The 14,931-nt window shown below is 49.2% G+C and overlaps 1 protein-coding gene across 1 annotated transcript in view; it reads right to left on the bottom strand.

Moving 5' to 3' along the window:
• The window catches only part of LOC146180808 (proton-coupled folate transporter-like), a 67,130-nt gene that overhangs the window by 40,018 nt on the left and 12,181 nt on the right, over positions 1 to 14,931 (bottom strand). The window contains exon 2 of the mRNA XM_084575661.1: positions 6,427 to 6,617. Coding sequence (XP_084431787.1) covers positions 6,427 to 6,617 — 191 coding nt within the window. The remainder of the gene's footprint in view (positions 1 to 6,426; positions 6,618 to 14,931) is intronic.

Raw genomic sequence — 14,931 nt, 5'->3', positions numbered from 1 at the left:
TACACGAGACGATAAATGCAGCAATGGGTGGCCGCGAAGCAGGCGGCCGGATAAAATTAGAAAGTCTGCGCACACGTTTGTTGGCCGCTGCTGCACAGCAGATTGATAACTGGAGGGGAGAAGACTGTTTCGAACTGCATGTGCGTAGTTGCGCTGTTGATACAAAGAAAATACTTTATGTCGCTCTAGCGGACGTGGCCACGTTGACTTCAATTGGTGTCATGCGCAACAGGGGAAGGGGGGAGGAAATTAAGTAAAAAAGAAACTCCGGCGATCAATGAGACTCATGCCGAATTTACGCATCGGACATGATTATATTAGCGCCTATGTGAAGAAATGATAGGTATAGGCAATTATACTCATTCCTGAATTATGCCATTTTGCGAAGTAAGGCTCCCGCAGAACTCTTGTTGGGTTTCTTTGATATTTCCTCTTCGGTGGCCTAGACCAGATGGAAGATCTGTAGCTATCTACATTTCTCTCCGATCAAGGTGTTGGGCACAAGAGGATCATCGTAGCGTTGTGGTCAGAATAGTGGACACTTCCGTGCCGGTTCCCAGGGCATACTGGGCATTTTTCGAATCTGTGGGGCCTAAAAATGGGGTTGCCAGGGCCCAGAGTGTTTGATTTTTGCCTCGCCTTTACACGTGAAATGAGTTGCCTCAGTTGTTGACTCCTCTCTACTCGACCATCCGATTACCCCTCGTGGTGTCACAGAGCCACATGTCCGGATGCTTCTATAATCAAAAACATTGGCCCCTTCGCGCTATTACACATTCCACCTATCATTATTTGGCCACGTGACCTGCCAAAACGTCCTATTACAGGCGCTGCCATTCTTCAAACAGAGGTCTAGGGATCTCTGTGTTTGTCAGCTGCCAATTGCCACAAGCCAGAACCGCGCTCTTGGTGTTTCAAGGCTGCGAGAGTTCAAGCTGCCGGGACAGCCAACACACATAAAGCAATATTGTAAGATAACGCGAAGGTCGGACTTGGGGGATCAGGCTTTATTGCAGACCTGAAGCCTTGGTCGCGCACTGCAGCCAAACACACTCCGCGATGACGATGGGTATCTACAAGAGGGAGCAGGATGAAGATGAAGCAGCACGTTCAGCCGTGTGGAAGATGAAGCGCCACACAGTGCTCACACTATTTCGCCCGCGCAGTTAAAGCGGCCAGCCTGGCCGCAGTTAGTCCGCAGGATTGCGCCGAATAAAAGGTTTCATACGTGAAACGTGGACAACTTCAGTGCCACGGTAACGACTGTCCGGAGGAGGGTGAACAGGGGAGACGCGATAGTTGACCGGGGAGGTTTTTGCAAGAACTGTGTAAGGACCAATGTAACGGTGCTGTAACTTGTCAGAAAGGCCAGGAGTGCGTAATGGGGTCCAAAGTAACACCTCGTCGCCGGGACGGAACGAAACTTGGCGATGGGTTGCATCATAGCGGCACTTGCGGTCTTCCTGGCTGGCTTCCGTGTCGACGCGAGCGAGCCGGCGAGATTTGGCCACTCGGGAAAGGAACTGGTCAGGAAGAGAGGGTGAGGAACTGGCATGTGTAGAAAGGAAAGAGGCGTCAAGAAAGGTAGCAGGAGAACGGCCGTAAACGAGGAAAAACGGGGTGTAACCTGTGGTCCGCTGTACAGCCGTATTGTAGGCGAACGTAACAAAAGGAAGTATTACGTCCCAGTTTCGGTGGTCCTGGTCGACGTACATAGACAACATGTCAGAAAGCGTGCGGTGGAACCGCTCAGTCAACCCATTGGTCTGCGGGTGATAGCTGGAGGTCAATTTGTGATGTGTGGTTGAGGCCTCAATAACTTCGGCTACAATCGTCGACAGAAATGTCCGACCATGATCGCTGAGAAGCACTTGAGGGGCCCCATGGCGCAGTACGAGCGATTCCAAAAAGAAGGTCGCGACCTCATGTGCTGAGCCATTAGGCAGGGCAGCGGTCTCAGCGTAGCGTGTTAGGTGGTCGACGGCGGTGACGATCCAGCGATTACCTCGTGCGGACAATGGAAGTGGCCCGTATAAGTCTATGCCAACAACGGCAAAAGGAGTAGCTGGGCAAGGTAGCGGCTGTAGTAGGCCACAGGAGGAGAAGTGGGCCGTTTGCGGCTCTGACATGGCAGACAAGAGGCGACGTATTTTGCCACACTTGAGGCGAGGCCTGGCCAGAAGAAACGGGTTTTCACGCGGTGGTAAGTTTTATGAAAGCCTAAGTGACCGGCTGTAGCATCATCGTGGAAAGCCGCCAGGATACGGGTGCGAAGCGCTCTCGGAATAACGGGGACCCAACGGGTGCCTTCAGAGCAATAAATATAACGGGACAGCACGCCGTTGTCAAGTTTGAAATTTTGGAGTTGTCTGCGCATCCTAGCGGTAGGAGGGTGAGAAGCACCGGTGAGAAGGTTGATTAGGGAAAGACAGTAGGGATCGGCTTGCTGGTGTGAAATAATGGCGTAGCGATCTGGAGCAGCGGCAGGAGTAGCACAGGGGATGTTTGGAGCTCTGGACGACATTGCGACGCCGAGGGTGCACGCAGGAAGGCGCGAAGACGCACTAGGTGGTGATTCTGGGAGCGGGCAGCGGGAAAGAGCATCGGCATCTCGATGTTTGCGACCTGATTTGAATATGACATCAAAGTGGTATTCCTGCAAACGCAGAATCCAACGGCCCAGGCGTCCAGTCAAATTTTTGAGGGTTGATAACCAGCACAGAGCGTGGTGATCGGTAACGATCGTGAAATGGCGGCCGTAGAGGTAGGGGCGAAATTTCTGAACTGCCCAAACGACGGCGAGGCACTCTTGCTCTGTGATAGTGTAGTTGCGTTCCGCTGGTGTTAGAGTTCGACTGGCAAACGCAATTACTTTTTCCCGAGAAGCGGTGTCACGTTGCAGAAGTACGGCGCCGATACCGAGGCCGCTGGCATCGGTGTGGAGAATGGTAGCAGCAGTGTCGTCGAAGTGAGCGAGAACAGGGTCCGAAGTGAGGGCATTCTTTAGGGTTTGGAAAGCTTTTTCGCATTCTTCGGACCAATTGAAAGTAGTACTGTCGGTAAGGAGGCGGTGGAGCGGTGCAGCAATGGTAGCGAAATTGCGAATGAAACGGCGAAAGTACGAAGACAGGCCAAGGAAATGGCGTAGTTCCTTAGTCCGCTGAGGGCGTGCAAAGTTCAAAACTGCAGCAAGCTTGTCAGGGTCGGGTCGAATGCCATCGCGGCTGACGAGGTGGCCGAGGATCTTGATTTCTTTCTTGGCGAAATTACACTTTTTTGTGTTCAGCTGGAGACCGGCGGATGCCAGGCACGTTAATACTTGATCAAGGCGGCATAAATGATCAGAAAAAGTCGCAGAGAAGATAACTATGTCGTCCAGGTAGCACAAGCATGTTTTCCACTTAAGTCCTCTAAGAACAGTGTCAATCATGCGCTCAAACGTAGCGGGGGCATTACAAAGTCCAAAAGGCATGACATTGAATTCGTAAAGCCCATCGGGAGTAGCGAATGCGGTTTTTTCTTTGTCGGCTTCGTGCATCGGTATCTGCCAGTAACCGGAACGCAAATCCAAAGTGGAGAAATATTCGGCGCCCTGAAGACAGTCGAGGGAGTCGTCAATTCGTGGCATAGGGTAAACATCTTTGCGAGTGACTTTGTTAAGTGCGCGGTAATCAACGCAAAAACGCACGGACCCATCCTTTTTTTTGACCAAGACAACCGGAGATGACCAGGGGCTAGCTGAGGGCCGAATAATGTCTCGTCGGAGCATATCATTCACATTATCTTCGATGATTTTACGTTCTGATAAGGAAACACGGTAAGGGCGGCGGCTAACAATAGAAGTACCTTCTGTAATAATGCGATGCTGTGCAGAAGACGTTCGGCCCAAGGTCGGAGAAGTGGCATCAAAGGAGGCTTGGTGTTTTCGAAGTAATTCCTGCAAAGCTTGGCGGTGAGTCGCAGGAAGGTCAGGGTTGATGGTGCCAAAGAGAACACAAAGAGAGGCATCGGAAGAAGCTGCTGGTGAGGAAGAGGGGGCGGTAAGGGTGGTGAGGGACACCGGGTGAATGTCCAGGGCACAAGGAAAACATGTCCCTTTAGTCAGCACAATGGGCTCTGGAGAAGTGTTCGAAGCAGCGACAAGCGCTGTGCCATGCTCAAACCGAACAAGACTTGGTGGTAGCGCGATTCCACGGGTCAGATGGCGATCAGAAGGCACGATTAGCACATCTCCGTTATCAATGTCAGTAGAAGTAAGCGCGACAAGTTGTTCGCATCCAGGGGGCAACACTGAGTTAGTAGCGGCAAGCAGGCGATGACGGGGCACGGGAGGTTCAGAAGACGGATCGCTCTCGTTCATGTAGATGACCCTGTCGCGACACGAAATGCTGGCTGATGCGGCAGACAGAAAATCCCAGCCTAAAATAATGGGGTGAGCGCACGGTGACATCACAGCAAATTGTACGTGGTGGCGGACACCATCAACAAAAACTCGCACAGTACACTTAGCAAAAGGCCGAATTATTGCCCCATTAGCTCCACGGAGTTCGGGTCCATCATAAGGCGTTTTCACTTTTCTTAAGCGGGAGCACAAGTCAGTGTGTATCACAGAAACAGCGGCGCCCGTGTCAACCAAAGCCTCAACAGATAAACCTTCAACCCACACTAAAATAATGTTCCAGGTACGTTCCGGAGGATTTTTGGGATGGCTGAAGTGTGCAGTTTTCCCTCCTAAAACTGCAGTGGTCAGTTTTCCGATAGGCGGGGGGTCGTCAGAGAAGCTTGACGGAGAGGCGAGGTTGAGCGGCGAAAAGGCGAAGGAGAACGGCGTCTTGAAGGCCTGTAACCAGCAGGCGGAGCGGGGCTTTCTGGCGGGGGTGATGAACGTTGCGGATAATCAGGGAATGAACGGGGGTTAGAGCCGGAAAAGCGAGGAGGGTAGTCTGCTTCAAATGTGTCGTAGCCGCGGCGTTCATTCTGGAGCCTGCGACGACAGAAGCGGGAAATATGGCCTCGGTACCCGCAGTAATAACAAACAGGGCGGGCTGGGCGCCAGTTGGGGTAGTATGTCGGCGCCGCGGCAGGTGGTGCCAATGCAGCGACATGAGCAGTGGTAGGCGCCGGTGGCGTAGGCGCTCCAACTGCAGGCGGTAAGGTCGTGACCTGGGCGTACGTTGGTACCTGACAGATGGTAGGAGCGACCGATGTTGGGGGCGAATAGGTCATTGAGGCCAGCTCTTCTTTGACAATGCTACGCAGGCCGGCACTTGAAGGATGTGGCTCAGATGCAGGGCGGCACAAATTACCTTGAGCCGAGAGCTCTTCACGAATTAATTCGCGAATAAGCGCACGGAGGTCAGCGTTGGCAGTGAAACCAAATGAAGTGGGATCAGGCTGCAGGCGTATTGACTGTAGTTCGTCAAGGCGTTGACAAGTGGATATGATGGCATCGATTATGGTAGGGTTCTGCACAGCCAGGGCGTTGTAGGCGAGTGGCCCAATACATTTAAGGACATGCCGAACCCTCTCGGCCTCTGACATTGTGTCATTGATGCGCCGACAAAGTGAAAGTACATCTTCTATATAAGAGGTGTAGGTCTCATTGGCCCGCTGAAGTCGGGCTTCTAGCTTCTTCTTGGCGGACTCCGTCCGAACAGTAGGAGCGCAGAAAATCTGCCGTAACTTTTGTTTAAAGGTAGCCCAGTCCGGAATCGTCGATTCATGATTTAGGAACCACGTTTTGGCCACATCCGTCAAATAAAAGGACACATTAATTAGTTTAAGCGAATCGTCCCACCGGTTGAAAGCACTGACCCGGTCGTAGCTGTCGAGCCAGTCATCAGCGTCGTCGCCTCGGAGACCGGCGAACATCTGCGGGTCGCGCTGACGGCTGCTGACGGTCCAAGTGGCAAGGGGAGCTGGAGTCGAGTTGGTAGAAGCCGAAGTAGCGGAGTGGCCCTCTTGAGTCATGACGATGGTGGTCGGGGTCAAACGGCGGCCAGAACGAAGCTCCAGGTGGATGCAGGTGACGAAGCAGCGGGGAAATCAAGGCGCACCTCCACCACGTGTAAGGTAACGCGAAGGTCGGACTTGGGGGATCTGGCTTTATTGCAGACCTGAAGCCTTGGTCGCGCACTGCAGCCAAACACACTCCGCGATGACGATGGGTATCTACAAGAGGGAGCAGGATGAAGATGAAGCAGCACGTTCAGCCGTGTGGAAGATGAAGTGCCACACAGTGCTCACAATATTATTTTTAACAACATGAGCACTAACGCTCTCGTGTTATAAAAAAAATACCGCATCGTATCGATTTCATTTTCTTAATTCGATAAGCGACACAAATGAATCAAATTTTCTCGCCTTCGCCCTTTCCTCGGTTGAGCTGGGAACCGCATGCTGCCCGTACAGAATTTTTGTACTTACTTATCGCACCAGGGGCCCAAAAATATGGACAGCAGAGCTGCGGGCGTTAGCTGCACGAGGAGAATGAAGAGCGAATAGTTGTTGGCTACTCGCTCGATGGCGTTCTTGGTGTCCGAGAAGTTGCTGAAGTTGGCACACAGCTCCGGGTCGAGACCCAGCTGGTAAAGGCAAGTCTTAGTCAGCAGCAGGTCCTGTGCACAAAAACATAAACCGAAGAAATAGCTGAGAAAGCATTTAGAAGTGAGCAACCCCATTTAGTTTGTTAAAGCTTCCACTCTTACCTTTCCTTCCACCTGGACAATATTGGAATAATTATTGTCCAGATATAAAAACTGAATCCTGTTTTTTTGTTGTTGTTTTTTTGTTGTAAGGAATAAAAACTTCACTAAGGTTATGTCTGTGGAAATTGTGCCAGAATCCGAAAAGTTGTATGTAAAAGCTTTTAATGGCTCCACGCAAAAGCAAGAATGCGGTTCGCTCGGAGCTCCTGCATTTCGTAACTAAAGATTTTCATGAACTGATGTTTAATTTAAGTGAGTCATGTACTGTACCTGTATCTAACTTCCTGCTAAGTGTTGTTGAGACTTGCTCTTAGAACTGAACAAGCAGAGTGGTAGAAGCTACGGGAGCAAAACATACATTGTAAAAAAACGCCTGCCCGCCATTTTCTATCATTCTCTCCTTTTCGCATTGATTTTGTTTATATTATGCCCCGGAAAATGACCTTGATACCCCCCAAAGGTTTCTCATCTCATCGGAAAACCTATCCTTGGAAGAAAGGATAGACGACATCCATGCCAATCACTTGAACGAGGAGGTCCGGCTTTCCATTCCGAAACCATGCGTAGAAATCGTCGAAATCCATGTAAGAGTACAAGGTGGTTTCCCCAGAATCGAAGAACAAACTGTATGAGCTACAACAGACAGCGCCCTTATTCGCCATCAGCATACGTATGTTCACTCTCAGTGAAAATCACCAAGGGCCAAAAAGGCATGAACTTCTACCACGCGGTGGAATGACAACTTCTTAAGTAAATGTTTGCGTGCAGATTATTTTATTTAGTTTCACTATCTTATATATCTTGTATGTATTGCGTTGAGAGTCTTTGGGCTGTTTAGAGCGCTTTAAACTACCCTCAGTTGTAGTTGTCCGTACGCACGGTGTGTCTTCCTTGGTAGAGAGAAAGAGAGAGAAAAGTTTACTTGTCAGCGAAGCGATTTAGATGTTTTTCGCCTTGGGTGCATTCAGCGACCCCAGGTGGCCGGTAGTCAACGTCTGTTAGCGACCTCTTGCGCTCTTGCCAAGGCCCGGGACTGGACGTCTGGGTTCCGGCTGGTGAGAACAGCTTCCCAGTGTTCCAGCGAGGGAGATGGTACTAGATCTGCCGGAGGCGGACCCTCCGTGCAGTCCCAGATTATATGGTCTAAGGTGGCAGGCTCGCCGCACAGTTGACAGTACGGATTTACTATGTCGGGAAAGATTTTGGCATACGTCCAGGGGTTTGGCTGCGACCGCGTTTGCAGCCGCCGCCACATGGTAGCCTGTTCTCGGCTGAGCGAAGCGTGCGGAGGAGGCAGGCTCGCTCTGAGCTCTTTGTAATAAGTGGTAATGGCCTGGTACGTATCCAGTGACTCACCCCGTCGGGCACCCGCGTCCGAGATCCCCTCACCAGTTCGGCTGACAAAACCTCGAGCATATTGGTGAGCGCCTCGTTCCTCGGGACGCCCGAGTGAGCCGGGACCCATAAGAGATCCACTGCGTTCCTAACTTTTGGCAACGCGCTAAGAATTTTGAGTGCAGTGACGGAGATACGACCCCTGGCGAAGTTGCGAAGGCACTGTTTTTATCACTGAGAATGGTGCTTGTTTAGTTTTGAACAACTCCTAGGGCTATTGCGGCCTCTTCTTTCTCTTCTACTCGGTCCGTGACCACCGTAGCTGCTACCCTGCGGGAGATGCTCACCGCACTCACAGCGAAAGCCTCCTTTCCTGTAAAGTTGTATTTTGCCGCATCAACATACATGGCACTATTATCCCCTTGATGTTTTTTGCCTAATGTCTTCGCCCTGGCCCTCCTCCGACTTTCGTGGCGATCCGCTTGCATGTTCTTGGGGAGTGGTTTGACCCGAATGCGTTCACGCATCTCTACCGGCAAGATCACCTGGCTTGAAGGGTCCTCGCCCATTATACCTAAGCCTTTCAGGATAGACAGCCCCGCCTCAGTTTGCCTGAGCTGCTGCTCCTGCGACGTCAAGTGTGCCTCAATGAGCTCTTCGAGGATACAAGATCGAAGGGAACAAAATGTAGCGCACCAAGAGAAGGACTGAGAAATATGACATGCACACACACACAGACATGCACCAACAAGCCCAAGTATCTACTCTTCTTCGAGGGTATTGTGGATCAATAGTGACAGAAGTCTCGCGGTGGACGTGTTTCTGGGGAGACGGAGAGCCGCTTTTGCCGCAATTCAATTTTTCACTATAGGCCTTTTTGAGGTCTAGGTAGGCGGTGGCATACACGAGCCGACTGAGGACAAAAGCCTGAACGAGCCGACATGCGTCGCGCTCTCCCATACCTTGTCGCCTAGTCGCCACGCGCTTAATTGGCCGTATGGTCTGTTGGATCGAGGTCGACAACCTTTCCAGCATTACCTTGTTACACCTGTCGGATTGTATAAACATCCCAAGCACACGTATCGTTTCTACCTCCGGTATTTCGTTTCCCTCGATTTATAGCTGTTCGGCTTTGTGTTGCAAGCCCTTCCGTTATTACGGATGACCAGCAGGTCCGACGTCTGTGGGGAACATTCCATTCCTGCCCAACGGGCGTGGCCGTCTACGACATCCGCCATCTCTTGTAGGGCTTCCTCAATTTGCCCATCTAATCCCTGACTCGTCAAAATCGTGATGTCATCAGCGTATAGGGTGTGTCTAGTACCGTGTATGGCATTACGTTTTTTAGGGAGCGTGATCAGCGCAGCGTTTAATAGAAAAAGGGATAACACCGACGCTTGCGGCGTGCCCCTGTTTCCTAGGGATATTCGTTCCGACTTGACCTCCCCTATGGTAAGCTCCGCAGTCCTGTTGGACAAAGAATCTCTTATATAGTCGTAGATGTGTCGGCCTACGTTTAGTTCTAAAAGGTTGGACACTATAGCTTTGTGGGACACGTTATCAAACGCTTTCTTCAAATCGAACCCCAGGATGGCACGCGTACCGTGACCGTTCCCCGAGTCTATGATTTCTCTAAAGAGTTGAAGCATCACGTCCTGCGTGGACAGACGCGGCCTAAATCCGATCATTGTGTGCGGCATGAGGCGATGGGTTTCTACGTAGTTCTGCAAACGCGTGAGAAACACGTGCTCCATGAGCTTACCCAAGCACGACGTAAGGAAAATGGGTCATATAGGTTTTTGATGTTGAGTTTTTTGCAGGGCTTCGGTATAAAAGTAACTCTTGCATGTTTCCATGCCAGCGGAAGGTTTCCCCCCTTCCAGCATTTGATCATATATTCTGTTAAAGCCTGGACCAAATCATCATCCAGATTTTTAAGGATTTTGTTAGTTATTCTCCATCGCAGCTATTACCTCCGTAGTGGCAACATCCGCGTCGTGCCACATTCTCCGCTACAATATATCGAGGGGGTGCCTTCCCATCTAGTGTCGTGCTGAAGTATTTACCCTTCAAGTCCTCTAGTAGTTCTTCACCCGTCCCATCGTATTGATTTACTATCTGGTTCAAGCGCGTCCGAACAGCGGACTTTATCTTTGTCGAGTCTAGAAGGTGTCGCAACAGAAGCCACGATTTCTTATTTCCCAGTTTTCCATTTAATCTGTCGCATATCTGCCCCCACTGTTGCCTGTTTAGTTCATTGGCGTGATCTCCAATCTCCCTTTCCAATTCGGGAATGCGGAGTCTGAGCTTCCTATTGTGCTTGGCCGACTTCCATCGGCCCAAAAGGGATGCTTGCGCCTCCCACATGTGCATGAGCCGTTTGTCTGCCGCGAGATGTTCTTCGGTGGTGTCCACCTCTCCGGTGGCCCGCTCAGAGTCTTGCTTAAGATCGCTTATTCAGGCATCCAAATCGGAAATTACACCGCCTGTCCGCGCTTCCCTCATTTTGTGGAATCTATCCCAGTCGGTTATTCTTGCCGGAGGTGTTTTGCGTTTGTGCTGGGCCATGTCAAAGGTAACTGAGACCACATAATGGCCGCTGCCCAATGGTACTCCCGTATTCAGCCATTCAGTCCTCCAAACGTTCCTTGGAGGGTTGAATGGTCTTGTTACAGCACAGTATGCGGGGCGTCGCTACAGTTAAGCTTAACGGTTCAGCCGCTTCGTTGAGCAAGCGATAGACGCATTTCTGCTGCAGATGGCCCGCGTGTTTTAAACTTTTGTTGGCTCTGGGACTAATTTTATCTACCTGTCCACCTGATCAAAATACGCGAGGTGCCGCCGCAAATTGGATTCGTTCAATACAGTTACTGTTAATTATTGTACATTAATACACTCATGGGGTGGAAGGTTCCTGTCTACAGTATATTTCCACAGGTGTCCACATACCAATAAGATTGATATAGACTCAATTGGCAACTAATAACTGCCGTATTAGTTATTAGATATGGTCAACTCTGTAATGACTCCCAAGTTGAGGTGGCCATTTCGAACATTTGGCAAACTGGAGCCTCAAAATTTGACATGGTCCGAACTTCACCAAATCAAGTGTCCAACATGATTTGGCAATGAAAAATCAATGGCGACCTCGTAGGTTGAGAGGCTACCCGCAAATATGGTCAAATGGTACCTCAAAATTTCACTTCATCTGAATTTGACAATTTGTGTGCAACATAATGTTACTTCATGTGACATCCTTTAACAGAAAGGTGGATGATCTGCCGCTTCCTATCTTCCGGGATCTGAGGTGGCATATCGAAATACTCCTGAAAAGCCTCAATCTGTTTGAAGCGAAATGAGCGCGGACTTTCAAGACTCCACGGGGTATCGCGGCATGCCACAATTTAATAGGAAGAACCCCCAGCCAAATGCGCGTGCCGAGACAGACTTGTTCTTGGAATGGGACCTGTCGAATGCTTTAACATGTCATACTGGAATAGCGTTGCTCTTCACTGTTGGTAAACATCCCATACACTTCGACACGAAGCAAGTCCATGGCTGGCGTGACCAGCTGCCAGAAGCTACATTCCGTAGTTTCCGTTTTTCGTTTTATTTGACTGATCGTCAACATCATCACGCCAGAACAACGACGCGAGCTTCCAGACACAGAAGGCGCATGGGCCCTGCAGTCGTCGATAACCATCGGGACTTGCCACACGCACCGGCCATACCGCTGGCTCCGTCATGCGGCCACATTTGAGAAGCGGTCAGTGGTGTGTGAATGGTCGGGTCGCTTCCCGCGGGCATTTGAAATCCGCGGATTCATCGCCCAACAAGTGATTAACGTCAAATAACCAAATGAATACTAAATAAAATTTGGAAAATTTAACCTTATGGGAAGCGGGCCGCGATTTTCATTCTTGCAATGGTCTCGGCGCGTGCGGCTGTGCATTCATTGATCACATTGGAACAGGTCACGATCGCACGACCCAGAGCCTCAAGCTGTGTATAAATGTCGGGGAATATTTGCTTTTCTCTCAGTGTTTTGGAAGACACCTTCCCGAATTGCAGATAACATTATTAAGAACTTTTTGAAGAAATATGCCATTTCAAGCACTGACCAACATGGATTTTAGGAGTCAAGACCTACTGCAGCAATCTTGTCTCGATCCGAACTCGTTAATGATGCACTTAATAGCAACTTTATAGCAATAGGCGTGTTCTTGGACATAAAAAAAAAAAAAAAGCTTTTGACACTGTGGACCTCGAAACTATCTCCAAAAAACTTGAAAGACTTGGCTTTAGAGGTTTGGTGTTGCAGTTCCTGAGAAGCTATTTATGCGACCGTTCCCAAAGGGTCCAAATTGATGACAATGTCTCGAATGTGCTAACGGTGTCCATTGGCATTCCGCAAGCCTCGGTTATGGGACCATTCTTTTTCCCTTTATGTGAACAATCTTCCTTTATATGCACAGACCTCGCATGTCGTTATGTATGCGGGCGACACGGCTATGGTAGTTACCGCCAAATCGACAGCAGATGCAGCAACCGCGCTTTATAAGCAGCTTCAATGCATTAAAACCTGGTTCCAATCTAACCGTCTATCTCTGAGCACCGAAAAAACAAAATAGATTGCTTTCAATTCGCCGTATAAGCCCGTGTGGATATCACCCCGCAGCTTGCATATTGTAGAAGATGAGTTACAGCAGGTTGACACAATATCATACTTAGGAGTGATCATGGATAAAGATTTTAACTGGCACCATCACATTCATGCCCTGTGTAAAAAGTGGTCATGTTATTATGCATTAGCGAAAGCATCTAAATATTTTCAGACTAATACTCTAAAAACATTATATATCAGTTTGTTTCAATCACAGCTTGCATACTGTATCGAGGCCTGGGGGCTTAAATACCCATTTTATCTCGATCCTCTGGTAAGGTTGCAAAAAAGGGCTTTTAGAATGATCAACTTCGTTGCATCTAGAACTCGATCGCGGGCTTTACTTAAACCAGCATCATGCCACTAACTAACCTAAGAGACTATCGCTTAGCAATTTTGTAAAACGCATTGTTTGCAACCCTATCACATTTCCTTTAGTGTCATTCAAGTCCCCTCCGTCCAGTTCTCGTCCAACGTCTAATAATTATTATGGCCATAGATGTCTCCGTTTTTGTGGTGTTAAGCTTGGAATGCTATCCCACGCTCAGTCAGATCCTCACCTAATGCATTTAAAGCACTGAAGAAATTTTTTCTCCATACATAAGTGTCTCAATAAAGTGACTATTTGCATACTCTACCTGTGGCGTAGTAATCTGAATATGAAATCCCTTTTTTTTTTCTCGTTTCGTTACTTTTGTCATGTAGTAGATTTTTAGTTTGTATTATGTTGTTTTGTGTTATAGTCGTTTCATTTCGCACTGGTAAATATGTATTTTGTTTTTTCCTGAGTCTTCAGTAGACATACTTGTATCCATTTTCGGATCCACGACTAGCATCTGGCTAAGGATCCTTGGGTGTCTGATGTAATCCCTTGTCTACTTTGAAATAAAGAAAGAAAAAGAAAAAAAAAAGAAAACAGACGGATCAGGACACGTCTGTGATGTGACTGTACTGACTTCACCCATCCCTCTCTTAACCACAACTTTTATATCCACTCCCCTCTTTCCCCTAGTGCAGGGTAGCGAACCGGTTTCTTTTACCGGTTAACCTCCCTGCCTTTCCTCCTCATTTTCCTCCTCCTCAGGAGTTGCCCACGGACGGTATGTCGATACTAGGAATTCCGGTCCCTTGTATATTTTACCAACCCGGTCAACATTCCCGCGTCCGATCTTCGGCTGACGTCCGTGCGAAATTTGGGGGTCATGTATCCCGAATTTGGGAGTAACCCACTTAACCATCGAGTGCCCCACTGACCTTGGTATATTCAAATCGGGTGGGATACCGAAATTGGCGAAGTTTCGACCATGATAAAGTTTGGGGCTCCATTGTGCCACATTTTCGGAGTGGCCACCTAAATTTAGGAGCCAGTACTGAAATGACAATAGCTAAGAATTAATATACCATTTATCAGTTGTCGGTTAAGTAACTATCGATATAATTGGTATGCGGTCACCTTCTTGGGAAATATTTTGTAGACAGGTATTTTCTGTCTCACGGTCGTAATAATGTTGAACCAAAACTAACTTTATTAAGCGAACCTGAGTCTGCGTCGGCACGTCGAGTTTGAGTCGAATTGGTTGGCAGCGATATACAAATAAATCCCGGTACTAACAAATATCAAAATACAAAGGATGCGGGCATCTCCGGCGGAACTGCGTCTACTGCTGCCTGAATGAAGCTGCTTAAATGTAGCGCCGCCCCCGCGGGCTTTGCTATCAAGGCAGCGGCCCGCGCTGAAATGCCCTCTCGTTTCGAAGAGCGGGACCATCCGATCATGGCTATCATTATCGCGGCAGTGACGCCGGGACAGTGACAAGGCATGCGGAGCAAAGGGAGGGTCGCGCCGTCAGGGGGAGTGCAAATGAGCGTCACAATTTTCTGCTTTCGGCCAGCTCGGTTAGGCGGCGCTGACTTTCGGCCAGCTCGGTTAGGCGGCGCTGACCCTCAAGTTTTTTCTAGAATCACTCGAAAATTTTCAGAGTACCGCAAAGGTGCCCGCGGGCGCCATTTTCCTTCCAGACCGCCGCACCCAGCCGCCGTCTGAACGGCGAGTGACCGCATTCGAAGCCTTCTCACATATTTTGAAGGTAGCAAAATTGGAAAGTTTTGGTATGTTTATTCAGAACAGTACCACCAGTTATTATGTGTTCACTAACTTTATTACTTTAGTCCGCAATGGAAAAGATGAAGTGTGTGGGTGAACCGGCGAACACTTCAGGGCGCCTG

Source organism: Amblyomma maculatum, chromosome 8, assembly GCF_055883805.1.
Source record: "Amblyomma maculatum isolate TAMU_Amacu chromosome 8, ASM5588380v1, whole genome shotgun sequence".
NCBI classification, from domain to species: Eukaryota; Metazoa; Arthropoda; class Arachnida; order Ixodida; family Ixodidae; genus Amblyomma; species Amblyomma maculatum.
Note: the sequence above shows the minus strand (reverse complement) of the source record. Positions and strands in the feature narration are given on the sequence as shown.